Consider the following 22189-nt stretch of genomic DNA (forward strand, 5'->3'; position numbering starts at 1 on the left):
GTTCCAATAAGCCTCTTGTGCTCCTGCTGGAAATAGAGTGAAATTGCCCTCCAGAATGTGTCTAAGTAGATTTTTTATGTTTTTCTTTATTAAATCACCAAGTATTACAACTAGGCTATTTTCAATTTGGAGATTAATAATTAAAAATGAGACTATGGGTTTATATGTTTGTCTCTTTTCTTTGAGGTACACAATATCTACAGCCACAACATAAAAACCACCTGCCTGATATTGTGTAGGTCCCCCTTGTGCCACCAAAACAGCGCCAACCCGTATCTCAGAATAGCATTCTGAGATGCTATTCTTCTCACCACAATTGTACAAAGCAGTTATCTGAGTTACCGTAGACTTTGTCAGTTCGAACCAGTCTGGTCATTTTCCGTTGACCTCTCTCATCAACAAGCCGTTTCCATCCGCAGAACTGCCCCTCACTGGATGTTTTTTGTTTTTGGCACCATTCAACTCTAGAGACCGTTGTGCGTGAAAATCCCAAGAGATCAGTAGTTACAGAAATACTCAAACCAGCCCATCTGGTGTAACGGTAGCCAGCTGGTAGGTAGCTGTACGGTATGTAAACCTCACTCCCCTGGCCTCATGAGGCGCACTAGCGACTGATGCTAGAGGCTTTAGCCTCCTTGTTACCGCACTTGCCTCCCACGCCGGTGACACCGATTCGAATCCCGTTCGGAGCGGGTTGAGTAGGACCAGTTGCAGTGGTGCCATGACCCGGATGGGAGTGAGGTTTAGGGGGGTGAGTGTAACTGTAGCCAGCTGGTAGATAGCTGTGTGGTGTGTAACCATCACTCCCCTGGCCTCATGAGGCGCACTAGCAACTGACGCTAGAGGCTGTAGCCTTTAGCCTGCTTGTTAGCGTGCCTGCCTCCCACAGCAGTTCGAATCCTGTTCGGAGCGGGTTGAGCAGGACCAGTTGCACTAGCACCAACAATCATCCATGTGATTACCTAATCTGCCAATCATGTGGCAGCAGTGCAGTGCATAAAACCATGCAGATATGGGTCAGGAGCTTCAGTTAATGTTCACATAAACCATTAGAATGTGGAAAAAATTTGATCTCAGTGATTTGGACCGTGGCATAATTGTTGGTGCCAGACGGGCTGGTTTGAGTATTTCTGTAACTGCTGATCTCCTGGGACTTTCACATGCAACCGTCTCTAGAATACACTCAGAATGGTGCCAAAAACAAAAACATCCAGTGAGGGGCAGTTCTGCGGATGGAAACACCTTGTTGATGAGAGAGGTCAATGGAGAATGGCCAGACTGGTTTGAACTGACAAAGTCTACTGTAACTCAGATAACCGTTCTGTACAATTGTGGTGAGAAGAATAGTTGGCGCTGTTTTGGCGGCACAAGGGGGACCTACACAATATTAGGCATGTGGTTTTAATGTTGTGGCTGATTGGTGTATATATACATGATTTTGATTAAAAAAATAAATAAAAATGCATATTAATAACTCACTTTAAACCAGTTATGGCAGGCAAAAATCACAAATTTTTCCCATTGTGATCGAGATCCAGCTTTGTCATTTTTCATCAACTTTTAATTGGAAACAAAAACAGCATTTAACAAAACTGCCATACACATTCTTGTCATGTCATATAAATTGGTCTTGCTGTTCATTATGGAGGGGCACAGAAAAGGAGTAAGACAGTGAAGAGAAATAAATAAGAAAATATAAGAACAGAAATTTAAACAGCAATCATGCACCATAAATGCCAGGACAACACACCACACATACATACAAATAATGCAAATAAACACATCTAAGCTCTGTTTGTTCGATTGTCTGAGCATGATAGTCATAATCATAGACAACTGTTAAGTTTCGGGGAAAACCCTACAATAAAAATTATGCTTTGCCACTTTTGCATGAAGCTTAATACATTCTTATTAAATGAGTAAAAAAAAATAGAAAATACCCCCAAAAATTTCCAAATGACTGACAAATACCCTCCAGTCAAACACAGGCTATGTTTGAAATAGCATTTTAACATACTACTCTTACTATTTGTATAGTTACCTGTATGTATACTTTCACAGTATGCACATTTTCTGCATCGAAATGGAATTATCATGGAATAATAAATACCATTTCACATACTCTTTAAAAAAAAGTAGTAGGCAGTATGAAGTGTAAACTGCACAGGATTTAGTAAGTAGTAAGCTAGTTTTCTATTCCGAACACATAACATCTCTCTTTCATTGTGGTCAAATCTGAAAGAATCTTCCCTTGCACTCTTTCCCTTGCATTGTTGTAAAGGTTCTCAGTTTTGGTCCCAGGTCTCCCTTGTTTCTTCCACAGTACTGAGATCTCCATATTGAGTGACATTAGCTGCTCACTCATTCTGATCTCTCCACTCTTAGAAAATGGCAATTAATGGGACTTTTGGACTATATTTCACAACTCGTCTTTGTAGGTGGCGCTCTGCAGACCGGCTGGTGGCTGGGAGCCCTTGAGAGTTTTATGTGACCCCCTCCAATCCGTGCGCACATTGTCATCATCCCACAGTGTAGACGTCTCCGTGTCGCTCACCCACTCAGGATCCCCTGCGTAGTGACAGGGCTGAACAAGAAGGGGGTTTGTGGAATACGCCACCAGATTCCGGTTGGGGAAGTGGGATTTGTAGTCCTCACTGTTGATAGAGGAAAGACACAGCAAAATTAATGTATATATATATAGGAGTATGTTGCTGTTTTTAATATCTGATATCATCATAATGATTACAGCCTTGAGAAAATAGCATGGTTATTTATTTTTCAAATATATATATTAAAAAAACAGAAATACCAATTCTTAAGCCACAAAGCAATTCTTAAGTCACTAAGTATTTAAAACTAAAACGTTTTTTTTTTAATTAATTTTTCCACAATTAAAATGAAAATATGAACTCATTTCAAAGTTCAATTTATAAGATTTATCAAAATATAAATACACATTTTCTCTGTAAAATACATACATTTGATCATACAGATTTGAGTCAATGATTTATAAAATTGAACATATGTATTTAATCAGTAATTTTCATAAAATTGTAGTTAATAATAACATTTTACTTTTTGATTAAAACACCAGGTATTTTGGTAGTGACCACAACTTTTGTTTGCAAGGTTATATCATATTTTTTTTATTTTTTTATTTTTTTTTGAAAATTTGAAAATTATACAAACACAAATGTTTTATGATAAATAAAATGTAGTAAATAATTATTAAAGTAATAATTGTTCCTATTATCCATATTTGGAAGGACAAACACTGCTTTTGAAACACAAACAGTACGGGTAATCCCAAACCCTATGAGTAATGGTAATAGTGATGCTTACAGCCTAAACTAAAGAAGTCACCACTTCTCTATTTAATGGCTCTTTTGGATCCAAAATCCGATAACGAATCACTTTAGGGCTTGTGCTGCTTGACCTCAGCTCAATAAATGAATAAAATATCAATTACTTTCAGTGAAGAGGTACTTTATGCAATCAAACGCACTGAGGATAAAACGTGTGTACTTGGCGAGCTGGCAGACAGCCCTTGGCTTGTCAGACCTGGAAGGAGAGCAAAGCAGCAAACAGCAGCTAAAATAGCTACTAATTTTGCTGGAATGCGGAACGGGCAGAGCAGTTTAAAGGGTTTGCTGTGAGCGGGGCAATAGCAGCACGCCGGGTTCTGCTGAGAGAGCCGTGGATCAAGTGGAAAGAGTGAATAACGTGGAGAGAATGCTGCTGTGGGGATGAGGTGCTTCAGGCTGGACATGCCAAACAGAATGAATAAGAACCAGAGACGGAGAGGAAATGGATGGGGTGGGGGGGGGAGGGCAATAATGGCATCGGGCCAGTCTGCAGCACACCAAAAAACACTTGCATTGAGGAATCAAAAGCTATTGCTACCTCAAAATCAGACTTACTTGGCTTGGGTCTCTGCGCTCTGTTCATAAAAATAAACTGACTTTTGCAAATTACAATAAAGAAACCACACAGAAAGAAGCCTTTAGAATAAAACACAAATCAAAGTGCACACTTTAAACTTTTTCAACCAGTCCTCCTTTGCTAAAATATGCTGTCTTTCTGTTTCTGGATGTAATATGACTGACAGCTAAAAATAAAATGCATAAAACACTAACATTTCATTATAAGCTAGACATGTGATTAACATATAATCAGAGAGGCTTTGGAGGTAAAACAAGGACTGTTTCATGCTGCTCACTAGTTTAACCTCTTCAACTCTGGGTCATTTTTGGGCTGCTGCATGCAATTTTTCACACTCAAACTTAAAAGCACATACTGTGGACTAACTGCCAAAACATTTTCTAATTTTTTCAGTGATCGGTGCATAAAAGAGATGTTTCACTTCATAATTTATTTTGAAAATCTTTCAAACTGTAATATTAGCGCAATAAACTGTACAGTCGCATTCCTAGGAATGGGACCTTTCATTTGATATATGATTTGTCTATTTAAGTGCTATTTGAAAGACTTTCATATTCATATTAATACTTCAATACTTTAATGCAGAAGTGATGGTTATTTATGAAAAGTTCAGATTCTAAGCTTTCAAACGATACCACATATGCCTGACTTATGTATTCGGAGTCCTTTTTTTGGATATAGACATTTTTCGGGTCCACAGAGTTGAGGCTGTTAAGCTCCAAAAAGGACACAAAAAAAAGTGTTATAAAAACAAACCATATGACTTGTGCTCTATATTAAAGTCGTCTGAAGCCACATAGTAGCATTGCGTGGGGAACAGACCAAAGTCATTATTCACTAACTATCTTTGCGTCCAGCCTGTGTTCACATCTGGATTAAAAAATGGCTCACAGAAAAGCTATCGTATGGATTCAGAAGACTATGGACTCCTTTTTTATGCTTTTCTTATGTTTAATTGTCTTTTTGTGAGCTTGATAGTGATGTTCATGTACATGAACTGTCGTTGTATAGCAAAAGTTGCATAGCGATTAAAACATTTTGACTTTTGTGTTCCATGGTAAAATAACAGCATATGAACAGCATGAGGCACATAATAACAAAGTTTTTGGGTTAAGTATTTTAGGTGAGCTATTACTTTGTGGCAAAGGCACAAAAACATATAAGCAATGTATGCAATGCATATGGGCTCACTAATGGGGCAGCAATTGGGAAACCCCCCCGCCCCCCAGAAAGCCGAAAACGACATTCAAGGGGGACCCAATGTATGCAATGTATTGAAATGGGGCACCAATGTAGGTATCGCATACATCCTCGAAAATGGGTTGTTGCACCCCTGCTTTGTAGCATGTCACAAACCCTACAACACATTATTTATTTTTTTATTCATTTAGTCACAGCCTCTGGAGACATGAGTGTCACTCACTTGGGGTGTTTGTCATACATGATGGGAAGAAACTCGTCAACTGGAAGCATCTTGGATAGCGGTTCAGCGTTTAGCAGCTTCTGAGCTCCCTGGAGACTAATGGCATACGACAGAGTCCAGTACGAATAATCAGCATACACCAGGTTCCTCACATTCTCCACTGCAACCTCCTCTCCAGGGTTCACTTGCTTCCTGCCCAAGTATCTGCAAAGAAAACCCCACAAGAGTGAACAAACCTGATGGCTGCGCTATAAGTCTGAGATGAGTTTTACAGTTAGACCACACCATTGCAAACAGTGTAAGAAGAGGAGAGTGACCACTAGTAGAAAAATTAATAGGAGTAATTGCAACGCTTCATATGGCAGCTATAGACATTATTTACAGTAGCGCCATCTTTAGGCTATGATGGACAGACTTAAAAGAGCCAGTGAGTTTATTAGTAAAGGCAGCCCCTCATCTTATTCAAGGCACGGGGTCAGCATCTGTCTGATTAGCATGGTCCAGTTAGCCACTACTTGTAGATGCCACAAGTACACGACTTTTCAGCCAAAAAGCATCTTTCTTCATTGATGGTCGATTAAAAGTAGCCATGTATTCTAATCATATAACCTTTCTAGATGTTTTACCAGTGGCTTTTAAAAACGCGCCATTTATATTTTTCTTGTTTTGAAATACGTACTTCCGAGGAGTCATGCGCCAGTCGAACAACTGCCATTGAGATGAATGAGAATACTAACAGCAGGGATTTTAGTTTGTCAAGTCATTAATTCCCTTCCGCTGGCAGAAGCAGCGCAAGCTCCAAGTCCCTTTCGACAGGCCAACGATTATGTTGAAAATCGAAGTGACAAATCAGCCAGTGTAATGCTGGCTTAACTAAACCGATCTGAGAAATACAGTTTTTTTCAATCCAGCCTGATTTCAAATAAAGCAGCAGCATTTATGATACCATTTTTCTCTGGTTTTATTGGTGATTTGAAATATGTTATTGAAATGTAAGCTAAGCCAACATAGTTATCAGTATTTCCAAATTCAAGTAAATAAGACCCGTCTGAATGTTTGCCTAGACATAAAAGGCTGAAGCTATCAATTCAGTTCAGAAAAAAAACTAGCCCAATTCTCTGGGTAATTCTCCAGCTCAGGCCTATAAATCATCATTGGTAATTATTGACATAATATTGTGATTAATGAAGAAATGTAAGTAATTTAGGTGACAAAGCCAAACTGGAAGGAACAGTTCACCCAAAAATGATAATTACCCCATCGTTACTTTCTTTCTGCCATGGAACACAAATGAAGATGTTTTGATGGAGATATGAGGTGAATAAATCCATACAATGCAAATCAATGTTTTCCAAACTTTTGAGCTCCAAAAAGAACATAAAGGCGGCATAAAAGTAATCCATATGGCTCCAGTGGTTTAATCCATGTCTTCTGATGCGATGCAATTGACTTTTGGTGAGAAACACACCCCAGAGAAAATATAACTCCTTTTAGCTCTTGCCACTTCAGTCTTTAGGTGTTATCACTTTTTATAGTTCCATTAAACTTCCTAAAGCTTGATGCATGAAGAGAGCCCATGTACAGCGCGTGTACATGAGCAGTGCTTTGAAGTGTAATGGAGCTTCAAATCATGATCATGCCTAGGAGACTGCAATGGCAAGATTTACAGTGAAAAATGTGTTACATTGTGGTCTGTTTCTCACCCAAAACCGATTCTGCATTAATTGGGCTAATGCGCTAACACGCTACATGTGGCCATAATATGCACCGGTTATCATCTGTTATTGTATTTTATAGACTTTTGTAGACTTAATCTAAAATCACATGACATGGTCTTGGAAAATGTCTCTATGTGAACAGACTTACAGAAGTAGGTAAGTTTGCACCAGCTCAGTAACTCTCCACTACACTTTGTTAAGGTTGACTGATCTCAAACTAGGTCCCTTTAAAGACAAGCCAGTCCACTTAGACACCATCTTGGGAACCCTCCTGGGCAGCTATTTTCTATGGATATAAGCAGCATAAAATTACATATCCTATCTGCTTGAATGGGAAAAGACAGAAATCTCCAAAACGGTTGGTCAAGAATAAGATCAAAGAATATGAAAACAATGGTATCATAAATTGTGCTTCTTTAGCTCAGATCACTCTGAAAAAATGCTATTTTTCAGGCTGGTCAGGCTAATGTGCATGCACGTTCTTGAGTTGACTGACAGGTGATGTCTGTCTCTAAAAGGTGATCTGTTAGGCGAAACTTCCTTTTTTACATCTGCCATATTGAGTGTTCCAATTTTTCCCATTCAATGGGAAAAATGTTCCCATCCAATTTTTCTCTGTCTCAACTGAGTGAAGAAATCAACCGGAATTTTTTTTTGACGTCAGACCAAGTGGAGCTCTGGGTCACACTGATTGATGATGTGGACCAATGGCAGTAAGAAGGTGTTTGACAGCTGAAATAAAGTTTCCTGCTGCTAAAAACCACTGCAACTTAAAAAAACAGCCAGATTTTGTTAGAAATCTTCAGTTTCGCTAGAAGTATATTGGGGCCTTAAGGAGGACAAAGCCACAGACACTTCAGATTGTGGTCTCCTCTTGATACCATAACAACAGTGTGATTTACAGGCGTCACTCACATGATGTCCCAGTCCAGCTCCACCTGCTTCACCTCCTCCATCAGCCGCATCAGACGTCGTTTGAAGTTGGCTTGGAAACGTACATCATCCTCAAAAATCAGCGCCTTATCAAGCTGCATGTCTACCATCTATGAGTGATAAACAACATATTACCTTGTCATACTGAAAACAAAGCTTAATAAATGTAAAAAGTCATATCTGAATTCATGAAAGTATAAGTCAAGTACAAATTTTTGCTAACTCAAAATCAGTTTTTATGGCTTCATGTACACTTGTGTCGGTTCTTGAAGCCTTGTTCTACATATAGTGGCCAAAAATTTATTTGTACAAAGCAACATGCTACGTCCGAATATGCATACGTCCTTACTACATAGTATGCCAAAAATAGTATGCCAATGGAGTAGTATGTCCAGATCCTCAGTATTAATAAAAGAGTAAGCATGGAAGGCAAGATTCATCTACTGGACACTCTTTTATCCCATAAAGCCACGGGTGCTGTGGAGACGTCATGTTCAATACACTAAATTAAAAAAAAAAGGACTGAGAACCGCGAGTCGGTGGCTCTTTTCAACTGTAAGTGCTATATTGTATACACCAACAAAGTTGTTCCTTGTGCTTAAATTGTGTGTGTCTAACAAAACTAGATTAAATTATTTCCACATTTGTTGTTATTATGTCATATATTCGGGTCACGGGTCAATGCCCACTTCCCGGATAAAGTTTGTCCGGAATCTATACAACCTAAAGAACATACTGTTTTACCGGCCTAGAACTGCATCCTTCATCAAATGCAGTGAAGTCAGTTCCCCTTAAATTCACACAGGCATCCCAGCAGAGTAACCATAACTAGTTTATCTCATTCAGGGCTCGAAAATAAGGACTGCCCGTTGGCCCGGGGCCAGTGTGAGAAAGATTCAGGCCAGTTGCTAGTAATGTCACTTGCCCGATCATGCCAGTGCTGCATTTATAACATTAGTGCAAGCAAACAACAAGCGAGAGAGCACAAAAATTACACGGCGCGAACAAATTCTTTTAACCGAGGAGGGAGCGCAAGTATATTTATCTCACAAAGACGCGCAAATGCATAATATACTGGACGCGCCAAGGCACAGTCGTGTGCACGCACAAGATCATGCAGACACCGAGCGCACTCTCCTAGCACTGTCCTCACTCTTTTCCAAGTGTCTTTTACCAATGTGTAGAAAATAGCAGGAAAAAAACCTACTTAATGAATTTCATAGTGGGATTTAACATCTTATGTTATCTTGTGCAACATTTTAAGTAACCCCGCACATTCCGTGTTCACAGTGTGTGAAATCCCCACATTTTTCGTTTTTACATGTTGGTGAAAATTAGTAATCCACACATTGGAACACAAGAAATCAACAGTTTCTTTCTATAGGACTGAAAATCCATGCCTCTCCATGCATTTGTCTCATCATCATCTCTCTCCATGCAGCGTAGACTGTTTAACATGCATGTGCTCTCGTAAAGGGACAGAGCGCTAGTTTTATTCCCACTGTAAAAAAAAAAAAAAAAAACACATTTTCTCTCATGAATTCGCCTTTAGAGATGAAGTGCCGAATGAGACGTAATAAACTTTGTTAAATCCCAGTTATACTCGTGTCTGGAAATCACAAGCTGCTCAGTATCCAAAATGTAAGTATACATTTAATTAGGTAATGTTTCAAAATGTAAACATTAATTTGACATGATAATGGCGTTTGATATGAAAAGAAGCAAGATCACTATGGCTATTAGGCTATTATTATCAGAGCTGTTCAGCTGCAGGGTGAAGATGAATATTTGAAACAGTCTACTTCATATCATCCTGATAAAACACCTGTGACATGTCTCATTTCTGGACCATACAGGTATTTTTGTTTATGTTCTTTGTATATCAGTCAGTGTTGGTCTTGTTTGGGTTGTCTGATTTCATGTTATATACACATTGTTTATTCACAGATTAGGCCTAATATCTACCTACTGTATATTACACATCACAACCGATTTAGTAGCATGTCTGTTCTCTCAGCCAATAATCAAATCTTTAACTCAGTGTATTATCTTAGATCCTTCTTGTGAAAACACTACACATGGGCAAAAGTTGCATGACAGCATGACTAAACGGGTGACCGAAAACCCATCATCTCCTCCACAGAACTCTCGGCTTAAAAGCACATGTGTAAATGGCAGGATAGCTGAGGTTAATATGATGTATTTATGAATTTATATCTGTAAAGCGCATATATGGGATTACATAAAGCATAAATCATATCTTTCAAATTATAAATGTGATTAAATTTGGGGGGACATTGTATTTTTTATTTTTCTCCCCAATTTGGAATGCCCAATTCCCAATGCGCTCTAAGTCCTCGTGGTGGCGTAGTGACTCGCCTTAATCTGGGTGGCAGAGGACGAATCTCAGTTGCCTCCACATCTGAGACCATCAATCCACGCATCTTATCATGTGGCTTGTTGAGCGCGTTACCACGGAGGCCCACGCTATTCTCCGCGGCATCCACGCACAACTTACCATGCGCCCCACCGAGTGCGAACCACATTATAGTGACCACAAGGAGGTTACCCCATGTGACTCTACCCTCCCTAGCAACCGGGCCAATTTGGCTGCTTAGGAGACCTGGCTGGAGTCACTCAGCACGCCCTCAATTCGAATTCGCGACTCCAGGTGTGGTAGTCAGCGTCTTTACTCGCTGAGCTACCCAGGCCCCTGGGGGGCATTGTATTAAAAACATAAGATATGTAAAAAATATTTATCTTCGGACATATTTTTTAAAGCCATGATGGTAAAAACATAGTCATTTTTGTGTTGGGGCCAGTGAAAATGTTGGCAGGGCCAGTAAAAATCTGAAGCACTGGCCCAACCGGGCCAGTAGAAAAAATCCTTAGCGTTGAGCCCTGTCATTTACTATGTTTCAATAACGTTTGACCAGAAATTGTCTAAATACTTTTTGTCTATATTTTGAACAGTATATTTGTATAGTGATTTTATCATTAAAAACTAGGGCTGTTGATTGTATGTTAATTCAGTGCGATTATTTAAGAAATAAGGTGTTAAAAAAAATTAACACAATAATCACGTCCCCAGACCATAATAAAGAATATTTATATATATACTTGAAGTACCACCTGTTTTCAGCAGGGGGCAGTAAGCGAAACTCCAGCTGTATAGGCAATGTGCAGAACCACACTCAGGCTTGCTTGACACCATCGACAGCACAGTTCAGAACAGCTCAATGGAACGCAATTCAGATTGCAGGGATCTCGAGATGTATTTTTCTGAGTTTCAAACTACGTTTAACTTGACACAGCGACCTAAAAACATTGCATTTATCACGTGATGTACCCAAAGTGAGATGCTCCAAAAGCATCCGTCTGTCGCATGTGTACATTGACGCATCCTTAGAAAAGACCTTATAATAAATCTATCTCGGACAGATAGAATTCAACTGCAAAATGTATTGCTGTGGACTGTAGGCAAATGATAGGCTTATTTTCAATAATATGGAAATAATATATTGCCTTCTAAAGCCAATTAGTGTATTATCTTATCAATGCTTTAAGACCTATTCACACCAAACCCATTTTTTTCGGTGCAAATGTACTTCCGAATGAGCTTTTAAATTGGAACAATGGATTCCCATGGCGCTATTCACATCGGGTCCAACAAGTCGTCTGCCGACAATCCGAAGGTTTTTTTTTTTACAGAGAGCGGTCTGAATTTTTTTTTTCACACTGCGATGAAAACTGACTGACCAATGAGTTGAGCTTTTTGTCATTTTTCCCCAGAGTTGTTGCTGCTGCTCAATCCATTGGGTTGGTGGCGCTAATCAACTGGCAAACATAGGTGCTGTGCTCTTTTACTCGTCTCATGCAAAAAACTTTGAATTCAATGAAAATATGCAGTAAAAAAAAAAATATATATATAAGCCGTAAACATACATTCTTTCTTTTCTAGAATATTTATGTAATGTGCTGATGATAACTCATATTATATAATAAGTGGTGTTGTGACAAGACAGGAGAGGAATGAGGATCTAAATGCAGCCTTTTTTAATAAAGCAAAAGTAAACCAGGTAACTCAGAACATAATGGAACAAAACATAATACCAAGGAAGACTGACAAAAAACCAGGGGAAAACAAGGGCTTAAATACACAAGGGAAAACAAGGGAATGAGGAACACCTGGGGAAACAATCAAGGGAAAACCAATCATGTACAGAAAATACAAAGGACTACAAAACTAACAGGAAAGAGGAACAAGGAACTAAACAAGAATTTCAACATAAAAGTCAATACAAACGACAAGGAATATGTGACAGGTGTTTTGTCTTAATGTACATTTAATATGTATATTACTGTGCCTGCTATATTATCCAGGCATTAAAAATAGCAGTGAGGTTCGGCAATTTGTTTGGACTAAACTCGTAGAAAAATACCGCGTGAAAAGCAATATTTTACTAGTGTAGACAAACATATTGCAGAACATCACTGCTATTTTTATTGCGAGGATAATTTAACACAAAGTTGTCCTGTAACTGTGCTCTTTTACTCACCACGCACAAGAAACCCGAATTCAATACAAATATGCAATAGTTAAATAAAGACCATGAGCCTGTTTTCTTTTATATAATTCTAATGTTATGCATCATATTTTCTATACCTGTTTTTCCTTAATGTACATTATTCCAGTATTCCAGTATTTATATCACTGTACCTTATTATCCAAGCATTATAAAAAAAAAAAGTTCAGCAAATATAAATATAATATAAATAAATATAAAGAGGACATATATTTATGCAAAAGCGCTCTTTACTCATCTCTTTTTAAAAAAAAAACAAATTCTATATTCCTTAAAATGCAGTAAAAACATGGAAAGAACATAATGAAACAGTTACACCAAATTAGTTAAATAAATGCATTAACAGCATTCAAAATATGAATCTTATGCACTGACAGCTGAATAAGGTCTGAGCAGAAAAAACTAAATAAATCTGTTTGTAGAACAGCGCCACCTACTGTACAGGAGTTTAAAAAATCCTTTTATTCATTAAGTTCTAGGTGTGAATAGACCATTGTTCAGCAGTTCGTCTCGCAAATTCGTCACGAATTTGGTGTGAATAGGCCTTTACTCGTCTGCCACAATAATGTAATGCATTTAATTATCTTAATTATATTTCTAATCTTTATTATATTTATAATTATTGAAATATAATTATTTGATCATATATGAAATTATTGTTATTTGGGGGGCTTTCCTGGCAAATATTTCTATATGTGAATAATTTCAAAAAAAAATTAAACAGCCCTAATTTGACAGCACTATTAAAAACCTAAAGTGTGCTATCTTTCATATATTATATATACAGTATACATGATTTAAGTGTCCAATATACTTTTTGGGGCCACAATAAGCTGGTAGTGTGTTTATTTAGCCACTGACCTCTTTCCAGATATAGTAGTGGCTCAGGAAGCAGCCCACCTCTCCCTTGGTCAGTGTGCGGCCAGAAAAGGGATCGTAGTAACCAGGTAAGAGATCAACGCCTAGAATCTTAATATCACTGCTGTTCAGAGCTCTACAAAGGCATAAAATTGAAAACACAAAATTATTGCTGTTATCATGATTATTTTCTACAATACAGTCTCAGAAAATAGTAAAATGAATATATAACACCAAGTGTCTAGTGCATGTCTACATTGGAACTTACGCTCCATCTACAGCGTCCACAACTTTTGCATCAATCTCTAGCTCATACAGTGACCACAACATCCTATTCCTTCTGTCTGGACGCCTGCGCAGGTTTACCAAGTAAATCTGAGAAGCACACATACAAAAACACATTTTAGTGTACCAAACATTGTGATTAATGTAGCTCAAACAGTGTATACTCTAGTTTAATAGTGGAATTTAGGGTAATACCCGTTGCACTCATCTTTACCTCATCAAAGTTCATTAGGTCTGACTGTTTGGGAGGAACATGGACATGGCGAGAGACGTACATGGGTGGCCCATTGACTGCATGAAAGATTTTCTCAATTAAATCAATCCTTCACATTGATTCCATCTGATCAGTAGCTAATCACTAATTAACACAAGCTTAGTACAATCTTCACATTCAGTGGGGTCCAAAAGTCTGAGATCACATTGTAATCTGGGATTTTTTTCTTTTAAAACTGGAAATATTCTGGCCATTTTAAAACAAAGAACATTTTAGAGATTCTGTACTGACATTAAAACAAAAGGGAGACATACCAAATATTAAGAATTCTAAGAAAACTAAAAAATTCAGAATCCCCCCCCCCCACCCCACCCCAATTAAACATTTTACTAAAATTGTTATACTGTTATTATAATGTGTACTACAAAATGTGTGTTAAATTAGAAAACAAAATCCAAAAAAGCATTTTATTTAGTGGTCTAGTGATTTTGGACCCCATTACGTTTATTCAGCATTTCAAAGCAAGACATTGGATCTCTCCATATCAAATAACCATTTTCAGATAAGGCCAGAATCCGTGTATCATTAGTTCATTTCATATCCATTTTTGTTCATTGTACTGCAATATGTAAAACCGAAAATAAACCGATACTTTTAATACTCTGATGATTTCTCATTTCAGAAACGCACAAAACACAGATGTGATGCTTATTTAAAGCAATCAAACTATAGCTGCCTTAGACTAACTATTAGGACAAAAGGTGTCCCAACTGTAAGTCCACCGTGACACGGTACATGACTTGTAAAATCGGGACTGTCCTCGGTTTTAAAGTGATGTCTGGTCACCCTAACTGCAAATGCCATACCCAGCTGCAGCCGATTGTCCAGTGCAGTGTGGACCACCAAGTGCCCAACTGATCAGCTGCACTGCATGGTACCACTTATAAATGAATAAAACACGTTGTGTGGCACGAGGAAGGATAACTGCGTAAAGACATTTGGCATAGAGAGCGAGGGATTAATCTTAATAAACATCTTAATAATACAGTTGTGGCCAAAAATATTGGCACCCTTGGTAATTATGAGAAAAGAAGGCTGTGAAAAATATATCCTAATTGTTTATCCTTTTGGTGTTTCATTCAAAATATTCACAAAAATCTAACCTTTAGTTGAAGTAAACTAATTGAAGTGGGGGGGGGGGGGGGGGGGGTCTCATAATTAAATAAAAATTTTTCTCCAAAACACGTTCGCCACAATTATTGGCACCCCTAGAAATTCTTATGAGTAAAATATATCTGGAGTATATCCCCATTCATATTTAACATTTTTTAGTACACCTGGGTGAGTAGGAACATAAAATTGTTCAGCCAAGACTTCCTGTTTCACATAGGTATAAATATGAGGTAACACACAATCAATGCCCTGCCATGGCCATCCCAGTACCCTGACCTGAACCCAAGAGAAAACCTGTGTGGTGAACTGAAGAGGAGCGTTCTGCATGGAAGAATGGTCTCAGATCACTTGCCATGTGTTCTCCAACCTCATTAGGCATTATAGGAGAAGACAAAGGGAGGTTGCACAAAGTATTGAACAAAAGGGTGCCAATAATTGTGCCACACATATATTTGACAAAAATATTTGTTTTTTGATAAATCTTGTGTTGTGTTTGGAATTGTTTGATATCTATTTGAGGATAGATTTTTGTGAATATTTTGATTGAAAGACCAAAAGGATAAATAATTAGAACACAGTTTTCACAGCCTTCTTTTCTCATATTTACCAAAGGTGCCAATATTTTTGGCCACCACTGTATGTGTGTGTGTGTGTCTCGCTCTTATCAATTGCTTCACAATGCAATGATTGTCCTAATGCTGAATTGCATGAAAATGAAACCCTGTCTGCATTCAGTGAACATTTTATGGTTATGTATAGGCACTGTGTCTGGCTACTTGATGAGAGAGATAGCTCAGCTGCAACAAACGTGGCGAGTTTTGGAGAATAAATGGTAAAGAATTTTATATTAACTGAGACAAATTTATCTGAACAATTAAACAGCAGAGAACTTTTATTCTGTCTCACAGCATTGAGGAAGACTACGGTGCAGGTTGACCAATCAGAAGAAAGGGGCGTTTCAGCTCCACCCATATGTGCGAATCAAATATTCAAGCCATATATTAGTGAAATCAACTAATCAAAACGCACAGTGTCCCATAGCTATTTTTCCAATTTCCTATTTCTAACTTGAGAATTAAGTTGAAATGACGAAAAACAAGTAATTATTTGTTTTTTAATATAGGTTTTGTAAACAAATAATGAAATAATAATTGTGAATTCCTAATTGAATATTAAATGAATGAATGATACACAGATTGGCCAATACAAACAAGTTTGTTTCATTTGATTCATCAAATATCAGTGTTACTCACTCAAAGATTCCAGATACAGGTGGACAAAATTGATTCGATCGTCCTCCACTGTCTGATGAGGCTTTGCAGGTATGTTCAGATACCCATAATGCTCTTTGTTGCACAGGTACATCTGAACTTCTGTTTAACCAAATAAATAATTTAAGATTAATAAAAAACATCTATCTCTATTCACACTTTCAGTTCTTTCTAATGCTCTCTGACTATCAATTCTCATACAGTCAGCTGGACATTGAGAAGAATGTTTCCCTCATTTCTTCTGAACTAAATCCAAATGTTATATCCATTATCTTGCATAAGATAAAGAAGACAATTTGGAGTCATCCAGAAGAGGGCGCCGTACCGGATATTCTGCAAGAGAAGGCAAAAACAATGATGTCGTCAAAAGGCCAAGAGTAGTCTTTGTGAGGAGGGTGGAAGGCCAGTTTCTTGGTGCCCTCTTTGCGGAGGTCCAGCAGAATAGTGGAGTGAACCATCGGCACAGGGTAGCAGCCCAGTTTCTGACGGTGTTTTGTGGGAAAATATTCTGCAGTACGACGGTAGTAACCCTGAAGCAGACAGAAATCTCAACAACATAGACAAAGAACCAGCGTTTGTGCAAGCATCACCTGCCAACTGTGGGTCTAAACATGAAAAACTAAATTTAAATAGAAAATTAACTTGGAAATAAAATAATATTGAACAGAATGATCAATTCTGACCAAAAGTGATGTTATATGTCTTAGGAGATACTCACTATGGCACTCGTGATGAAACTCCCATTCACACAAATACTAAAAGGAATATTCTGGGTTCAATACAAGTTAAGCTCAATCGACAGCATTTGTGTCATAATGTTGATTACCACAAAAAATAATTTCGACTCGTCCCTCCTTTAAAAAAAAAAAAGCAACAATCTGGGTTACAGTGAGACACTTACAATGGAAGTGAATCCTTAAATGTTCAAATACTCACTGTTTCAAAAGTAGAGCCACAAGACATAAACAATATGCATGTTTGCATGATTTTAGTGTGATCCAACTTTACAACTTTGTTGCCATGATGACATGATTTACATTAAACAACTTTACAGCTCAAATAATACACAAGTTTCAACAGAAAAATTAATGCATTAGTGCGTTTATAAAATTATAAGCTACAGTTTTCTGCCTTAAACCCTCCAAAACTTGGCCTCATTTACTTCTATTGAAAGTCTCTTTTGAAAGTAACCTCGATTTTTGCTCTTTTTAAAAAAAGGTGGGACGAGTCTAAATAAATGATCATGACACAAATGCTGTCGGTTGAGCTTAACTTGTATTGAACTCTTGAGTATTCCTTTAAGTCACACTTAATGTTTGAATGCACTAGCATAAGAAAGATAGCACAAGCATACGTTTCTAAAAAAAAAATTAAAAAAAAAATTGTTAGGTTATAATGATAAAACAATATATCTAAGGCCTTATTTTAAGAGCACTAAGCACAGCGCTATGCCATAAGTTATAAGCGCAATGTCAATGGGCATGGCCGTGAAGTTTTTTTTTTGTTTTTTTTTTATGCAAGCATGCGCTAAGTCTAGGCGCAAGTGGGTTTGGCGAAATTGCATGTGCAAGGCGCTAATGGACTGGATCAATTGCAATTTAATTCTTAGCTTCTTCTCCGACATCGTCAGCGTACTATTATATAGTCCATTCCCTGTCAAGCACCAGCAATATAATGAAAGATAGCACATTAATAAGAAGTTAGTAGTGTAAATGGACTGTATGCAATTAATTAGAAGAATATAAATATGGACTTGCGTTCTTTTGTGTATTAAGACAATAATACATGCGTCCTTGTTAAATGTCAGGCAAATTTCTAGTGACACGCTGCTTTTATATACATGGAAAATGTGGTTCTCGTCAGGATTTGGATTTTGGATTTTGGATTTGGATCTGCTAAGCCTGTGGTGATTATTAAATAACTGTCAAATCGCAGTTATTTGATCTAAATGCATTTATTTGATATAGCCGCGATTATTGTGCACTTTAAATTCCAAACACATTTTACTGTCCAAATAACGAAATGCATGGCGCATTTGAGTGTCTCATTAAATTGAACTCCGACCGTCTCACTGAGCCGCACCGCGGACCGCACTAAGTGCAGCTCCTGAAGAGCGTGTGGAGATGAACCGCTTCTGAACCGGACATGAAGCGTTGTAATGCACGTGCCATCTGCGGAGGTTTGCGAAAAACTCCTGCGGAAATATAAATGAGGATTTTAGTGAATGCAAAACACTCTGGTTTCACTTTCATTAAAGATTGTATAATGGCAAATGTTATTTGTCGTTGTGGGTTCATACACACAGTGAAGCCCTGTGTCACACCCAAGATGATAGAATGAAGAAACACCGAATCTCAAAGTCCTTTCTTCATGTGAAATGAGGGATCATGGGTTTAATCAGAGAGCTTTAAAGAAATTGTGAAAATAAAGAATTTGAGATAGAAACATTTTACTATTGCATACTTTATAATATAATATAATATAATATAATATAATTCAGGTTGGTTGGGTTCCAACAACAACCGTGTAAAACGCAAAATGGATCAAGACTAAAGTTGACCAAAAAGAGAGACAGCAACACTAGAACCAGTTCTGGTCATTTTACCAGCGTTATGTTTGGTGTATGGCAGGATGGAATGTTAGCTATCGCATATGGCATTTCATAAGATCTACCAGTATGCAAATGTCACACAGTGATGTATACTTTTAAGCTAGAAATTGGTTTTACCTGTGGAGTGATGCCACACCAGTAGTTGGAGTATGCTGACTGTGAGTCCAGCATGGGGGCAATAACAGACTTATTCTCCGCCATGAGGAGATGCAGTGTGTCAGGGTTGGCCAGGATGTTATCTGTGTCTGAATACTGTAGATGATTAAATAAATACCAAAAAGGAAGCAAGAAAACAGACACACAAACACACATAGTGACTTAAAAGTTTTTTGGAAAAGTAACTGACTGCATAATCTTAAAAAAAAAAAAAAAAAAAAGGTTAACATAGGCAGTCATAATATAAACAAATAAACAGCAAAAAACATGATATAAGCAAAAATAATTCCTGTGAAATCTATTGGCAAACTTCATATTTTAGACCCCAATAAGAATGAGCCCCTGTTTACCTTTATGAATCTTGACCTGGTAGTAACTTTTTTAATATTCCTATGAGATACTGGGTTTGTGAGCTAAAATTGGGGGTATATATGATCTAACTAGGTCATACCAGAATGTAGTCAGCCCAGCGTTTCAATGCAAAGTTCATCGCTGCCTGTTTTAGCTTCATAATATACTCATAACGGCCGTTAGTCCAGTGCTTAGGCCCCAGCTCACCCGCATAGGACCTGCAGATAGAACAAGCAATAAAACCAGGAGGGCTAAAACCTGTAGATTTGTCCCTTTCAAAAACATTTACATCCGATCACTTAGAGAAGTAATAGCACACCTCAACCGAACACATGATTTATGCATTTTTACATTTTGTAATGCATGCGTAAGGACAGCATGTGCATGGCGTATAATGGAAATCTCACGTGGGTTTATCCATAGGTCTCCACTCAACGTAGTGATATTGTGTTTGCATGACGGTGAGCCACTCTCGAAGGATTGCTGTTGTGTTGTCAATGTTGTGGTCTGTTGCTGCCCTACAGGAAACAAAAATAAGCAGAAAGAGTTGAATTGATTAGTGCTGTCCGAGTTATTACACTGAGTCAGTGTGAACACATACAAACCCTCTAACCAAAGACTGGAAGTGAAGTTAGGGCAACAGTAACAAATAAACTACAATGTAATCAACCCGATCTCATAAAAAATCGTACATAACTTACGAGTTGGCTATTTCGTATGGTCTCGCAAGATGTTGTTCGCATAAACTTGTACAGTTTCATCACTTGGAAATTCCCGGATGTCTAATGCGGAGGTAAGCCCGAATTCCGTGCACCAGGTGTTAAGGACATACTTATTAATATTATGCCCTTACCTAAACTTAACCAATCAGTAGAGTGTGTAAACATGATAGGAAGCAGTTGTGTGTGACAGAAGCACGTATTAGATGGAAACTATGTCCAGCGACGTCATTGGCTGTAGTGAAATTCGTAGGAATTCAAACGAGTGCAGTCGCACCATATCATACCCATTATCCAAGTTTTGAACAATCGTACGAATCCTTACGATTTCGCTGTTAGAGTGTGTTGAATGTAATAATTTTTGGACATGCTTTACATTACAGTGTTTCTGCATTGCATTTTTATGTGCATATATGGTACTGATTAATACAAATGAACAATATGCACTGAAGTATTTTGTGGAGCTGCTTGTAATTATATTAACAATGTTATAACATACAATAACGACTCTTCCTATATGAGTGCATCAGAATTCTTTAGGCCAATTTCTGCTAAAGGAATGCTTGTAGACACAAGTATCCTAATAAATCCTTGTAAATAGTTAAATCCTGCAAAACATCGTAGACTACATACTTTTGCTCTGCATATATTTTAATTAGTATGCACTAGCAATCAAATGCATTTGCATAAAGTGCATCATAAACATAAATACGGTAAGTTTATTAGTTGAGGAAAATGGTTTCTGCTTTAAGGAGAAAGTCTGAAGAAGTCAAAGGGAGGAGGTGATGGAAAGCAAATAAGATTGACCTTTTGACATCTACTTTCTTAAATAATAAGAAAGAACATTCGCAAGCTTAAACTGCAGGAAGGACTTCACCTACCAGATAGAGATGCGCTTTTTGGGATAGTTTAATCTCTCCAGAGCTCCGAGGTAATATGGTAAAGAATGAGCGGCGTTTCGTGCGATTATAGCTATTACGAGCGTGGGCGGCTGCATTTGTGACTCTTCGGTATAATTTTCCTCTGTAAAGTAACATTGTGCTACCGTAAGTATCGTCAAAATAGTTATAATCCAAGATAACATGGTTGGATTGGATTTCGATTATCAGCGGCGTCGTTCCACACATAGACCCCATCCGCGTCAGCAGTTGAGGGAATGAAGGATCTTCCCTAAATTTCACACTCCACCTTAAGTCTCTGTTCCCCCCGGAGAAGCCAACGTGTGCTGTTCACTGCTTTTAGGCAACTTCCGGATACGTTCAATACCAAATGTTATATTTTTAGAATGTTCAATGAGCATTTACATCCATTCGCTATTGTTTACTACTGTTACAATGATTCAAAGGACGATGTCGACATTCAGTTCGTACATTTTACAGTGTTAAATATAGCATTGGCATTTTTAAACACAGTTTTAACAGTTAAATTTTTTTAAAACAGAGTGTTGGCACTTATCGCTTTTTTCGTTGCATCCAAAAGAGACCTACATTTGTTACCGTTACTGACTAAATCAATAACTAAAAAACGAGCACTTTTGGCTGATGTTTGATATTTTTTTTTTTTTTTTTATTATTATTATTTTACGTTTATTTTTAACTAAGAAGAGTAATAAGATTCTAAATATTTTCATTTGTTGCGTTGCGTCTTTAATAAACGTGTAAAATAAAAAATATAAAGCCATAACTAAAACTAGCGTTTCATAAAGATATCCACTTAGATAAGCTGGCGCTTATGAACAACCAAAACCTTGTGAAAGTATTTTACACAATTAAAAAATAAGGAATATATATTTTAAGGAACTACTTTAATAGCAAATGCTTTTATTTTCCAAAACCACCATGTAACGTTCTCTTTGCTTCGTTCATTCAATGTTTACTTTCAAAGAATAACCACAAGAGGGATGCGTTGAGCTTGTTTTACAACCAATGGCGAGAATTTAAATATTACGT

General features: G+C 37.6%; 1 protein-coding gene across 1 annotated transcript; it reads right to left on the reverse strand.

Annotated features, from left to right (window-relative positions):
- Positions 1 to 1519: 1519 nt before the first annotated feature.
- Positions 1520 to 21474, reverse strand: LOC127433870 (probable inactive glycosyltransferase 25 family member 3). Its single transcript, XM_051686162.1, has 12 exons — positions 21122 to 21474; positions 19929 to 20039; positions 19622 to 19739; positions 19132 to 19266; positions 16729 to 16933; positions 16386 to 16505; positions 13960 to 14036; positions 13729 to 13835; positions 13464 to 13596; positions 7999 to 8126; positions 5366 to 5569; positions 1520 to 2654 (listed from the first exon to the last, which is right to left on the reverse strand). The coding sequence occupies exons 1-12, from the start codon at positions 21322 to 21324 to the stop codon at positions 2420 to 2422; spliced, it is 1776 nt and encodes a 591-aa protein (XP_051542122.1). The 5' UTR covers positions 21325 to 21474; the 3' UTR covers positions 1520 to 2419.
- Positions 21475 to 22189: the final 715 nt, after the last annotated feature.

This window comes from Myxocyprinus asiaticus, chromosome 43 (assembly GCF_019703515.2).
Source record: "Myxocyprinus asiaticus isolate MX2 ecotype Aquarium Trade chromosome 43, UBuf_Myxa_2, whole genome shotgun sequence".
NCBI lineage: Eukaryota > Metazoa > Chordata > Actinopteri > Cypriniformes > Catostomidae > Myxocyprinus > Myxocyprinus asiaticus.